Genomic DNA, 13,283 nt, shown 5'->3' on the forward strand with positions numbered 1-13,283 from the left:
CCCACATACATCCATCACAGGTCAGGGGACCCTGCAAATAAACTTTAACACCATCGTGTGTGGGTGTTTACTCTAACTACATTGGGGCCTAGTGCCCCGACGCTTACAGGGCCTAGTAACTAAGCTCTATACTACTGAACAATGCAATGGATTGCATCTACGTCTCCCCCAGCCCTGGCTCCTCGCTGCGCGATGAGACAATCGCTGACAGGAACTATAGCAACGCCGGCCTCGGAGGCAGGCCCGCCCGCCCGCCCTCGGCCCCTCCCGCCTCCAGCTGCTTCCTCCCTCCCCGCTGCGCAGCCTCGCGAGGGCCCGCCCCTCGCTGTTTCGGTTTCGTTTCCGGAGTCCGCATCTCTGCCTCCCTTCCCTCCCCAGTCAGTCAGTCGGGGCTCCGGTGCAGTTCGGGGCCTTCATCTCGCGATCCCCCCTCCGAGCTCCCGTCTGCCCGTCCCTCCCCGGCTCGGGTGTGCTTTCCTCCCTCCCGAGAGCATGCAGGGCGAGAAGCACTGGCACTGCAGATATGACTCCACCTGGGAGGGCGAGGGAGAGGAGGAGGAGGAAGAGGAGCGGCCCGAGGAGAGGCCGAAGGGCCAGGTGAGAGGGGCTGCAGGGTGCGGGTGGGGGTGTCTTGAAGTGGGACAGGGTGGCGGTGCTTCTGGCCCGTGGGGTCTCGCAGAAGGGGGTGGGGAGAGGGGCTGGTGGCAGCAGATGATATTAGTGGATGGTGGGGGCGTGAGAAGGGCGTGAGATCTGACCCAGCGGGGCCGTGGGGATGGCGGGGGTCTCAGAAGAGAGGGGACAATGGAGGGGCTGACAGGTGGCGTTGGGAGAGGAGAGGGGAACTGTGGTGCGTGTGACATTCCTAGGAGGGGAGAAGCTCGGGTGAGGTTTGACAGGCGGGGTTGATGTAAGGGCCCTGCTGGGGAGGGGGTGCAAAGTAACAGAAGGCAGAGGCTGGGAGATCGAGTAGAGAGTTCCTAGTGTGACAGGTACTCGGTGGAATTGGAGAGGAGACCCAGTGGCAATTAGACAGACTGGATACTGATTTGAGTGTGGTCTGACCCAGGAGAGAAGGAGAGGGTCGAAGGGATGTTGTGCAAACTGTAAGATGACGGGCAATCAAGGGTGTTTTTGGCAGTCACTTTTTCCCCACAATGAAAAATTCCAGCGATCCTTCGAAGGGTTTATGCACTCAACGCGATGCCCTGCATAGCATAGCGAGTGATCAATGCATGCCTAGCTGTGACCTTGTTTTAATCTTTCCCAAGTGGCACACGTGAGATTTCTTCACTTGTATAGGCACTGCAGTTTTTTTTTTACTAAGGGGACACTCTACACACACCTCTCGATATCTACAAGAGGGAGATATTGTTATTCTAGCGTTGGAAAGTGCTTTTCACACTTAGGGTCGTCGAGAAGTGCTGAGGGAGAGATGGATCAGATGTACACCTATATAGTATGTTGAGGTTGAAAGGAGTGACCTATTTTGCAAACATCGCCATAAAATGCAGAGTATGAAATGCATCGTGTGGTTTCAGTCTCTAGAAGAGTTGCTTGCCACCTGCAAAGTTACATGTATTCAAATGCGGAAGATCTTTCCTGCTTGATTAAAATTGTGGCGATTTTCCATAAAAAGCGTGCTGTCCTGGCGCAAAGTTAATGCCAGACCCCTCATGGGTAGGTTGCCAGTTTCCATTTTGAATCCATAGGAAGGTAAGTACCATATCAGATTAAGTTCCCTCCCTCAGCATGCCTTAACAGGTGAGAAGAGTGTGTGAAGTATATCTTTTTAAATATAAAATTGGATTTCTTGTTTACATTTTCTTGTTCTCTGTACATGTGGATTTTAGTTTAAGAAAATGAATATTTAAAGTATTTGAAAGTCAGGTAAGTGATGTAATTGGTGTATTTTTGTAGAGATCAACATTTCTCAGATAGGAAAAATAATGACAATGGGGGATTTGGGGGGCAGCCGAGCCGCGAGGTCTGCCCCCCGGGCAGATTTGGGAGGGGGAAGGGGGGAGAACAAGGCAGCGGCCATTTTGCCGCGTTGGGCTGGCTGGGGATAGCCCAAAAGCAGCCCAAAAGGAATTTTGTACCCCAAAGGATAAATAGCGATCCAGACTTATCCCAGCCACGATTTTAGGTACTGAGACCTGGTGGCTGGTAACGTTTCAGTCAGGAGCTTTTTGTCAGGCGTTTCTTGAGAATCTTTCTCATCTTTTAAGTCGGGGGCATGGCGAGGGGAGAGTCCTCGTGGCACTACGCCTGCTGGGCAATGCGGGCGCCCGGCGTGGCGTTCCTTCGTAGGCGTGGCGGCGGCGGCCATCGCCTGCGCGCCGTCACAGAAGTTTGCGCGTCCCCAGGTAGGTTTCACAGGGCTGCGCGGATGTCAGGAGCGCGGCCCTGGTTGTGACGGGCAGTGCGGGAAAAATGAAGCAGGGAGGGCGGACGAGGCGCGCTGCCAGTGGCGCCTCGCCGCCCTTAGGAATGGAGTCTGCGGGGAGGGCGGGGTGGCAGGAGACAGTGGACGGGCAGCAATGCGTAGGGGTGTTGCGGCCGCCCTGGTGTGGCGGGCGAGGTCCGGGAGGCTCTGCCAGTGAGCGGGGCCTCCCGGGCGTTTTGTGCAACGGGCGGGAAAGGGGGCGGGAGGGGAGGGGTGGGAGTGCAGGCCTCGGGATCGGGGGCGGGAGAGAGAGCGTGCAGGGAAATGGGGCGGGTAGGGGGAAAAGGGGCCGGGGATGTCGACAAGGGGAGGCGGCCCGCCACAGAAGGGGAGTCAGGAGAGCCCCTCACCTGCCTGGCAGGGGGCCACGGGCAAAGCAGAGAGGGGTAGGCAGGCTGGCAAGAAGGGTGCAAGGGGGGGCCGCAAGGTGGGACGGTCCTGGGTGGCCGTTAAAGGGTTTGGGGGGGAGTTGGTCCCAGGTGGTCGGGTGGGGGGAGGGAAACCGGGGGGCTGTGAGGGGGGAATGCGGGGGGGGGTGTTTCTCCCCAGCATTGATAAGACTCAGAGGGCAGTGAAAGGGAGTGGGAGGGGTTAGAGGTGTTCGAGTCATGGGGTGCCGGTGGAGGGGTTGGGTAGAAGGGGGGAAGCTCACCGGGGGAGGGGGGATCAAGGGAAGGGGGGTTAATATGGAGAGAGTACGAGGAGGCCGCAGGGCTAAGGGGGGCGGGGTGAGGGGGGCACGCGGTTTCAGGGTCCCAGTACACCACCATACCTTTTTCTTTGGCAGGGGGACAGCCGGCGTGGGGCTCCAGACTTGGTATGGCTGGGGGCGGCCCGGCGGCACCAAGGAGAAGGGAGGGCTGTGCTTCCTGCAGCAGGCCCGGAGTACGCGAGGGTCTCGTCGCGGCTGGTTTACGAAGGCCCCAGGCGGGCTCGCCGGTCCCTCCACCCACAGGGCCCCCAGCGGCTTGGGGATCGTCAGCGGCCATGGAGCAACGGCACGGAGGAATACTTGACTAGTCTTGGCATCAAAGATAAAATAGTGGTCCGCAAATGCAATCTTTGCACATTTACCAATCAAATCAGCTGGGGACTTGATGAGGGCTTTGCCCTTTTTATAAGACACTGCTGATGACATGGGGGGCTACAATTGTGGAATGCTCGCGTGCAAGCTTTCTATGTCCTTGGGGCCAAGGATATTCATTTCGTTGTCATATGCTTTTCCTTCTACACGGTTAATCACACTTGTACTATCTCTAGCATAGGATTTCGTCAGTACCACATCAGGCTTTCTGGAAACCTCAAAGTATTCGGCCGGTAGTGGTAAGATAGATTGGCAACCTGCAACAATCGGTCTGCCGGGAGGATTGGGTGGTCCTTACGCATGCGGCAATGGTAAGCTTAAGTCACTCTTAGATAGAACGAGGTGGTTGTGTTAGCTGAGACAATCTTAAGTCTAGATATGGGAATAATGGAGGAGTCCTATTGTTATGCAAAGCTATGGTCGGATGTTGACCTACATTGGACAGGAGTTGTGGTATATTTCTTTTCCCGACACATTAGTTCCAATATATACAAGAATAAGCTATCGCGAGATTTACAGATGGAGGACGCGTCGTTATGGTTAGTGTTCTTTTTCGACAAGCGGCCTTTAAGGGCCAGAAAAACGTTTTTTTGGGGGGATCACGAGTACCCTTGAGTGGGTAGCAGTGGGTAGGTTGCTTGTATACCGAGGATGCGGCTGGCAAGGTCGTGCAGGAGTTTGTGTTAATCGCCTGTGCGAGGTTTGGTCATGTAACCACATAAGAGATCTCTATTTCGGGTGGGAATAGAGACCTTTGACTGGGTAAAAGGCAACAGTAACTCTATGCCTTTAAGGTTGTCCAAAGTTGTCGCCGAGAAGTATTGGGTATATTGGGTCTATTAGCCACGTGTCCGGTTTGTTAGAGGCAAAGTCAGGCATGAGACTCCATACCATTATGGCCGACACGTTTCTGTGCAGTTGGGTCACGTAATCGCAGGAGCAACCATAGCGTAGCTGCACCGCGCCAGCGAAGCACTCGACTGCTGAAGCGAGCGAAGTGAGAGGATGACTGATTTAGGCAACCATTCGTACGGTAAGTTTCTACCGTGGCTGGGGTTTGTTAGGTTGTACAACGCTATGCACGGAACTCGGTCCTTACTTTATTTTGTCACGTTATGTTTCCTTTCAAGGTTGCACGGGCAAAGTACAGGGGATGTAAGTACAGTTGGATTCGTTCATGGGGGTCTTTCAGGTCTCATAACACGATAGAATATCGGTCCTGTTGAGTGCATGTGTTCAATTTTAGTTTCTGCTAAAAGCAAGGCGGAAGGTAAGATATACGGATTGGTGCATGGTTACACAGCAGTAGGATCCTACGTATAATTTCAAGTGGTTGCGGTGACTGACTGTGGTTCCTTTTTAGGAACAGACGTTTAAGGTCTTAGTTACCGGTCGTGATTGTGAGTAGTGCGGCGCTAACATGGATTTTAGAGGAGTGTGCATTTCACCTAGTAGTATGGGGCGGCACCACTGATTGGACAGCCGTATGAGACCTGGGTTACGTTTGACTCCACCAATCTGTGAAGGTGTATTGATGTTCGTACACGCGGGACACGTTGGGAGTGGAAGAGGTGCATGGACATTATAAATATGCGCTTGGGAGCATTCCGTTTGGTGTGGGCAGACGATACATGTACATGTTCTTAAGGGATTAGTCATAAATATGTTGTTGATTGTACATGTGTGGTTTTACGATAGATTCATGGTGCAACACTTGTCCTGACGATGGTATCGGAGAATAACGGTGTGTGAGACCGAAACGTCGACGCTATGACACTCTTCCATGTACAAGACTACTGATCATGGTATTGGGATTAGGTATATAAGGGAGAAATAATGTATATATGGCAAATGTGCAAAGATTGACCATATAGTGTGCGGAAAAGGGTCAAACAACACCGCACATGTTAACACTGGGTAGCTGTGGATATTTGAGTCGCCAGACATGAATGAAATATGGCTTAACATCGATGTGATGTACGTAAGATATGCTTTTAGGTATCTTATGAAAACTGCAACATTTTGATTTGATAATAATCCCTGGAGCGTTATGGAATGTTGTTCACTATGGTGACACAGTTGAAATGTAAAAATAACTTTAAAATAATTCCCTAAGGACCACTTTTTAATTTGGTATTTGACTAGGCCCAGTTCCTGGGGAATATTGTTTGGCCCTTTGTCTGTTCATTAGGTATGTGGATATGGCATTGCCGATGGGCTGCTCAAGGTCCTTCGCTTTTTTGAAGGTTTCGTAGGTTCCGGCAATGGTTTTTTACGGAACGAACGGGTCATTAGGGAGGTCAGCCCTACCTGGATGACTCTTTTTCCGTGGCGGGCCCACGGACTCCACGAACTGCCAGGTGGCGCTGGACAGGTTTCAGGAGATCACGGAGGTCCTTGGGGTGCCATTGGCGCCGGACAAGGCAGTGGGGCCACACACGGCGCTGTCAATTTTGGGATAATGAGCTGGTCTGCTGGAGGCACGGTTGCCGGCAAGCGAGCAGCGACGGATGTTGAGGCGGCTCGAGGTGATGGAGCCAAACCACAAAGTGCCAGTGTTGGAAATTCAAAAGACAGTGGGGCCAGGCACGGCGCTGTCAATTTTGGGTATTGAGCTGGGCTCGGTGTTGCTGGAGACACGTTTGCCGGCAGACAAGCAGCGGCGGATGTTGAGGCGGCTAGGGGTGATTGAAGCAAGGAACAAGGTGCCAGTGTTGGAACTTCAAATGACAAGTGGGGCCAGCCACGGCGCTGTCAATTTTGGGTATTGAGCTGGTCTCGGTGCTTACTGGAGGTGATGGAGGCAAGGCACAAAGTTCCAGTGTTGGAAAGTCAAAAGACAGTGGGGCCGGCATGGCACTGTCAAATTTGGGTATTGAGCTGCGCTCGGTGTTGCTGGAGTCACGGTTGCCGGCAGACGAGCGGCAAGCGGCGGCGGATGTTGAGGCGTCTCGAGGTGATGGAGGCAAGGCACGAAGTGCCAGTGTTGGAACTTCAAAAGACAGTGGGGCCAGGCACGGCGCTGTCAATTTTGGGTATTGAGCTGGTATCGGTGTTTACTGGAGGCACGGTTGCCAGCAGGCAAGCAGCGGCAGATGTTGAGGTGGCTCGAGGTGATGGAGGCATGGCACAAAGTGCCAGTGTTGGAAATTCAAAAGACAGTGGGGCCGGCATGGCGCTGTCAAAATTTGGGTATTGAGCTGGACGTGGGTTTTGCTGGAGGCATGGTTGCCGGCAGACAAGCAGCAGCGGATGTTGGGGCTGCTAGAGGTACTGGTGGCAAAGCACATTGGGGTAGTGTCGGAAATTCAGGTGCTGGGGGGACACCTCGGTTTTGCGGGCAGGTTGGTACGTGTCGGGTGGACGTTTTGTCGGAGGTTGGGCCAGGCCCTGGCAGGACAGAGGCCTCCGGCCATTGCGTGCGTTTGTCGGCTGGCATCTGGGGGGACTTTCGGATGTGGCGGTTTTTCTGGACACAAGTAAATGGGGTGCCCATGAGAAGAAGGGCAACGGGGTCACAGTGGTTAGCGGGGTGGAAGCATCTGGCAAGGGCGGGGGTGGATAGCAGTCGGTAGGGCACGCGCCGGTTTCGGAGTGGGGCGGCGTCGGAAGCGCATTGATCGGGGTGCGGCCGGGGGGACATTACGCGCCGATGATCCTCAGTGGTATCGGCGTTAAGTGCGCAGCGAAGGGCGTTTTTGAACACGCGAGGGGATGTTGGGGGGCATAGTTATTGACATTTGTTGCTCGTGCAGGTCGGGAATGGTTTCTTAGCCCGGGACGTGTTGATTTGGATTGCGGAGCATTCTTTTGTGAAGGGGGCCAAGTGGCAAGCACGGGATAGCTAATTTGGTGGTAAGCTGAGTTTCAATCCTGCGTGGTTTCAGGTTGCTTGGTCAGGGAGGCCCTTTTATTGGGGGTGCGCCGTGAGTGGGGGCCGGCGGTTGGCGTTCTCATTTTCTGCATCAAAAAAAGGGTGGTGGGGGGGGGGGCAGGAAAAGGGGGAGGCGGTGTAATCACCTAACCTCCGCCTTTCCCTGGGTGGCGGAGTTGTTTTTGATGTTGGCCAAGTTTGGCTGGAGTTCGGTACTTTCTCGTGAAGTTTGGGGAGTTGGGAAACGGGAGAGGGAAAGCGTAACCAGTTTGGGAGTTGACATTAGAGGGTAGTTAGTTACAGTTGCAAGAAGGCAAATAGGACTGTAGGTCTTGGGAGGTTTTGGAGTTTGGAGGTAGGGGATAAAATTGGATAGTATTATGATGTAATTGAGTTATATGTTTGTATATTGCAGGGTGGGAGATTTTATCATGTGGGGATCGTAGGGGTGGGGGGAGTAAAAGGGGTCAGGTAACTCGATGTTAAGAGAGGTTTTAGTTTTTTAAGGCAGTTTGCCAGTTTAATAAATGTGATGTGCACCTGTTTCAATAAAGCGGCCTTTTACACACACAAAATGGTAGTCGGTGTGCTTGCCCCCCCTTTTTCCCTCCCAAATTGGCATGTGAGCAAATTTTTCTAGATTTTGGGCAGTGAAGGTCTGTTGAGGCCACCTATGGGTGAGTGTAGGTGTCTCTCAGTGGCTTTGTGGGGGTCTCTTGAGTGCTGTGTAAATGCCTGTTGAGTTGTGCGCGGGACCATTGGTGCCCATGCGTGGGTCTCTTGTGTACTATGTGTAGCCTAAGACAGCCGTTTCATTTTCGTTGCTTGCTTCAACCGTATCCTTTTGGAAGATTGTGTCAGGCCATTTTTCCATGACATAGGAGACTGATGAATTGGGTAATCTTTGTTGTAACTACTGCCTGCTGTGTCTGTACCTGCTGTTGGTGGGTGCTGCAGCAGAGAACAGTGAAGTGCAAATATCCTCCGTTTTATGTCTGACATTAGGGAAGACCTTTTTTTCTTGCAAAACAATCCTTAGAAGATTCAAGTTCAAGTTCAGGCATTTATATAGCGCACTGCTCACCCAGAGGGTCTCAAGGCGCTAGGGGAAGGGGTTCATTATTTGTCGAATATCCAGGTTTTTAAGTTCTTTTCTGAAGGAGATGTGGTTTTGAGTAAGGCGGAGGTGAGTGGGGAGTGAGTTCCAGGTCTTGGCAGCAAGGAAGGAGAAGGATCTGCCACCCATGGTGGATTTTCGGATGCGCGGGACTGCGGTGAGGGCTTGATTGGACGATCTTAGTTGGCGGGTGGGTTTGTAGAAGGACAGTCGAGTGTTGAGGCATTCGGGTCCTAGATTGTAGAGGGCCTTGTGTGCGTGGGTGAGAAGGCGGAAAGTAATTCTTTTGTTGACGGGAAGCCAGTGGAGGTCTTTTAGGTGTCCGGTGATGTGATCTTGGCGAAGGATGTCTAATATGAGTCTCGCTGATGCGTTTTGGATGCGTTGGAGTTTTTTCTGTAATTTTGCTGTGATTCCGGCGTATAGTGTGTTACCATAATCCAGTCGACTCGTGACCAGTGCGTGGGTGACAGTCTTTCTGGTCTCGAGGGGGATCCAGCGGAAGATCTTTTTGAGAATGCGAAGTACGTTGAAGCAGGAGGATGAGACTGCGTTGACTTGTCTGGACATCGAGAGAGAGGAGTCTAGGATGAAGCCAAGGTTACATGCATGGTCAGTGGGTGTTGGTGCTGTGCCCAGAGCGGAAGGCCACCAAGAGTCGTCCCAGGCGGAGGGGGAAGATCCTAGGATGAGCACCTCCGTTTTGTCTGAGTTGAGTTTTAGGCGGCTCTTTATCATCCATTCGGCTACTTCTTTCATGCCTTCGTGAAGATTTGTTTTAGCGGTGTTGGGGTCTTTGGTGAGAGAAAGGATTAACTGGGTGTCGTCTGCGTAAGAGATGATGTTGAGGTTGTGTTGACGCGCGATGGAAGCGAGGGGACTCATGTAAACGTTGAAGAGGGTGGGACTGAGTGAAGATCCTTGTGGTACACCGCAGATGACTTCGGTGGCCTCTGATTTGAATGGGGGGAGTCGGACTCTCTGGGTTCTTCCGGCGAGGAACGAGATGATCCAGTCCAAGGCTTTACCTTTTATGCCGATGTTGCTGAGGCGTTGTATAAGGGTGCTGTGGCAGACTGTGTCGAAAGCAGCGGAGAGGTCGAGTAAAATGAGGGCCACTGTTTCTCTGTTGTCCAGTAGTGTTCGGATGTCGTCAGTTGCTGCAATGAGGGCGGTTTCGGTGCTGTGTTTGGCTCGAAATCCGGATTGAGATGGATCGAGGGAGTTGTTGGATTCAAGGAAGGCGGCGAGCTGGCTGTTGACGGCTTTCTCAATGACTTTGGCCGGGAAAGGGAGGAGGGATATGGGTCGGTAGTTTTTGAGTTCAGAGGGGTCTGCTGTGGGTTTCTTCAGAAGGGCGCTGATTTCGGCGTGTTTCCAGCTTTCTGGAAAGGTGGCAGAGTTGAACGAGCAGTTGATGACATCACGGAGATGGGGTGCGATGATGGAGTCTGCTTTGTTGAAGATGTGGTGGGGACAGGGGTCGGTTGGCGAGCCAGAGTGGATTGAGTTCATTAGGCGGATGGTGTCTTCAGTGGTGATTGTGTTCCAGGCGCTAAGGTTGTTAGTTGGCGGAGTAGGATCTGAGGGGGGTTGGGAGGGTTGATCGCTGGGAGTATTCTCGAAGCTGTTGTGGATGTCGGCAATTTTGTTGTAGAAGAAGGAGGATAACGCATCGCAGAGGTCTTGGGAGGGAGTGATGTCGTTAGATGCTGCGGTCGGGTTGGTGAATTCTTTGACGATGTTGAAGAGTTCCTTGCTGTTGTGGGCGTTGTTGTCGAGACGATCCTTGAATGCTGATTTCTTGGCAAAGCGAATCAGTTGGTGGTGTTTGCGGGTGGCTGCCTTGAGGGTGGCCATGTTGTCGGTGGTTGGGTTTTTTCTCCATGTTTTCTCCAGGGTGCGGCATAGTTTCTTGGATTTTTTATGGTCATCATTGAACCAGGGAGCCTTTTTGCTGGCTGATTTGATCTGGTGCTTTTTCAGGGGTGCTAATTCGTCAGCACTGTGGGTGATCCATTGCTTGAGATTGGTGGCCGCTTGATTTGGGTCCAGTGAGAGTGTGGCAGGGTTTTGGTTGAGTGATGTGAGGAGTTGGTCGGAGGTGATTTTGTTCCAGTTTCTCCGAGGAATAGGTTGTGGGCGGTTGTGGTTCAGGGTTGTTTTGTAGCTGAAGTGAACACAGCTGTGATCCGTCCAGTGGAGAGCTGTGGTGCGATCGAAGGAGATATGCTTGCTGGAGGTGAAGATAGGGTCGAGCGTGTGTCCGGCTGCATGGGTGGGGGTGTCAACAAGTTGTTTGAGTCCGAGATTGGCCAGGTTGTCCAGAAGGGTGGTGGTGTTGCTGTCGTGTTTGTTTTTAAGGTGGTAGTTGAGGTCTCCTAAAAGAATGTAGTTCTCGGAGGCGAGGGCATGTGGGCTGACGAAGTCCGTGATGTCATCGCTGAATTGAGTGCGGGTACCTGGAGGCCTGTAGATGAGGGTGCCTCTAAGTGTGGTCCTAGGGTCGGTGTGGATCTGAAAGTGGAGATGTTCGGCGGTTGCAAGATTATCGTCGGAGCTGGTCGTGATTTTGATGGTGTTCCTGTGGATGATGGCGATGCCTCCTCCTGTTTGGTTGGTGCGGTCTTTTCGGATAATCTTGTAAGCATCCAGTATGGCTATGGCGATGTCGGGTGCTGATGATGTGTTCATCCATGTTTCTGTAAGGAAGGCGATGTTCGGTGACACAGTGTCGAGTAGGTCCCAGAGTTCAGTTGCGTGTCTGTGGACCGAGCGGGTGTTAAGCAGGATGCACTACAGGCGGTTAGAGTCGGATCTGTGTGTGGAGGAAGTGGGTTTGGTGAGGGTCCTGAAGCAGTTGAACTTGCAGGAGAGGCAGGCGAATGGGCCGTGGGTACGTCCTGGGGTGGCTTCGCAGCATTGTGGTGTGCGTCCGGGGTTGAGGACGAGGAGAGTTGCGGCGTCATATGTGATTCTAGTGGGTTGGGAGCGGCGGGGACCAGGGGGACAGGCGCTGGGCGCGGTCCAGGCGCTGACGGGCGTAGACGGGCTTACCTTTGGCGCGCATGGGGCGCGACCGCTGCGCGGAAAAGCATCTGTCATAAGTGGATAGTGGAGGGGGAGGGGCGAGGGAGGGTCAGCTGGGAAGGCGGGAGCGGAGTGGAGACCCGGGCAGGGCGACACAACAACAACAACAACAAAATGGCTGGCGGCCTTACAAGCAGATGCACTTCTATCAGCAGAAATGGTTAATCAGTAAGACACAGTGCAATACGGCAATAATAATGCAATGCAAAGCAGCAATACAAATCGTCAATTTCTGTCTGAGCAAGCAGCGGAGATGTGTGACGATACCCATCAGAGAGGCAAGGCAGGTCAGGGAGCAGCGTGGGGGAGCGACCGCGTCTGCAGAGAGCAGGACGGTCACAGCGCGATCTAAGCAGAGCGGCGCAGGTACTATTAGTGGGAGGGAGGGTCAGCTGGGAAGGCGGGAGCGGGGTGGAGACCCAGGCAGGGCGACACAACAACAACAACAACAAAATGGCCGGCGGACTTACACGGAGCAAGCAGATGCACTTCTATCAGCAGAAATGGTTAATCAGTAAGACACAGTGCAATACGGCAATAATAATGCAATGCAAAGCAGCAATACAAATCGTCAATTTCTGTCTGAGCAAGCAGCGGAGATGCGTGACGATACCCAGCAGTGAGGCGAGGCAGGTCAGGGAGCAGCGTGGGGGAGCGACCGCGTCTGCAGAGAGCAGGACGGTCACAGCGCGATCTAAGCAGAGCGGTGCAGGTACTATTAGTGGGAGGGAGGGTCAGCTGGGAAGGCGGGAGCGGGGTGGAGACCCGGGCAGGGCGACACAACAACAACAACAACAAAATGGCCGGCGGCCTTACACGGAGCAAGCAGATGCACTTCTATCAGCAGAAATGGTTAATCAGTAAGACACAGTGCAATACGGCAATAATAATGCAATGCAAAGCAGCAATACAAATCGTCAATTTCTGTCTGAGCAAGCAGCGGAGATGCGTGACGATACCCAGCAGTGAGGCGAGGCCGGTCAGGGAGCAGCGTGGGGGAGCGACCGCGTCTGCAGAGAGCAGGACGGTCACAGCGCGATCTAAGCAGAGCGGCACAGGTACTATTAGTGGGAGGGAGGGTCAGCTGGGAAGGCGGGAGCGGGGTGGAGACCCGGGCAGGGCGACACAACAACAACATCAACAAAATGGCTGGCGGCCTTACACGGAGCAAGCAGATGCACTTCTATCAGCAGAAATGGTTAATCAGTAAGACACAGTGCAATACGGCAATAATAATGCAATGCAAAGGAGCAATACAAATCGTCAATTTCTGTCTGAGCAAGCAGCGGAGATGCGTGACGATACCCAGCAGTGAGGCGAGGCAGGTCAGGGAGCAGCGTGGGGGAGCGACCGCGTCTGCAGAGAGCAGGACGGTCACGATTACAGATATATACATACAAGAGCTTACTCAGCCCATTTAATTAATTGATCTGTTGTAGTGTCATTTACATGTTGCTTCTGTCCACCACAACATACTGCATGTGGCAGTAGATCAACCCTCTTCATCCTCTGCTTCCCTCACGGAGTGACATAATTTTATCCACGCACAAATGCTTATCAGCTTAAAAAGTAATCTCCATCCGTACAAGGGATGGGTGGACCAATGTGTCCTAAATTGTCTCTTTAATAATCAGTAAACAAAAAAAAAAATCCAAGAAGGTTGCCGTTA

General features: G+C 52.9%; 1 protein-coding gene across 2 annotated transcripts in view; it reads left to right on the forward strand.

Moving 5' to 3' along the window:
* The first annotated feature begins 310 nt into the window (after positions 1-310).
* Positions 311-13,283, forward strand: part of OGFR (opioid growth factor receptor) — a 127,662-nt gene continuing 114,689 nt past the window's right edge. Inside the window, exon 1 of one of the 2 annotated variants that reach the window (XM_086932831.1) lies at positions 311-597. In XM_086932831.1, coding sequence (XP_086788957.1) covers positions 493-597 — 105 coding nt within the window. In that variant the 5' untranslated portion in view covers positions 311-492. The remainder of the gene's footprint in view (positions 598-13,283) is intronic. The other variant, XM_086932830.1, reaches the window with a different exon arrangement.

Source organism: Lissotriton vulgaris, chromosome 7 (genome assembly GCF_964263255.1).
Source record: "Lissotriton vulgaris chromosome 7, aLisVul1.2, whole genome shotgun sequence".
Lineage (NCBI taxonomy): Eukaryota > Metazoa > Chordata > Amphibia > Caudata > Salamandridae > Lissotriton > Lissotriton vulgaris.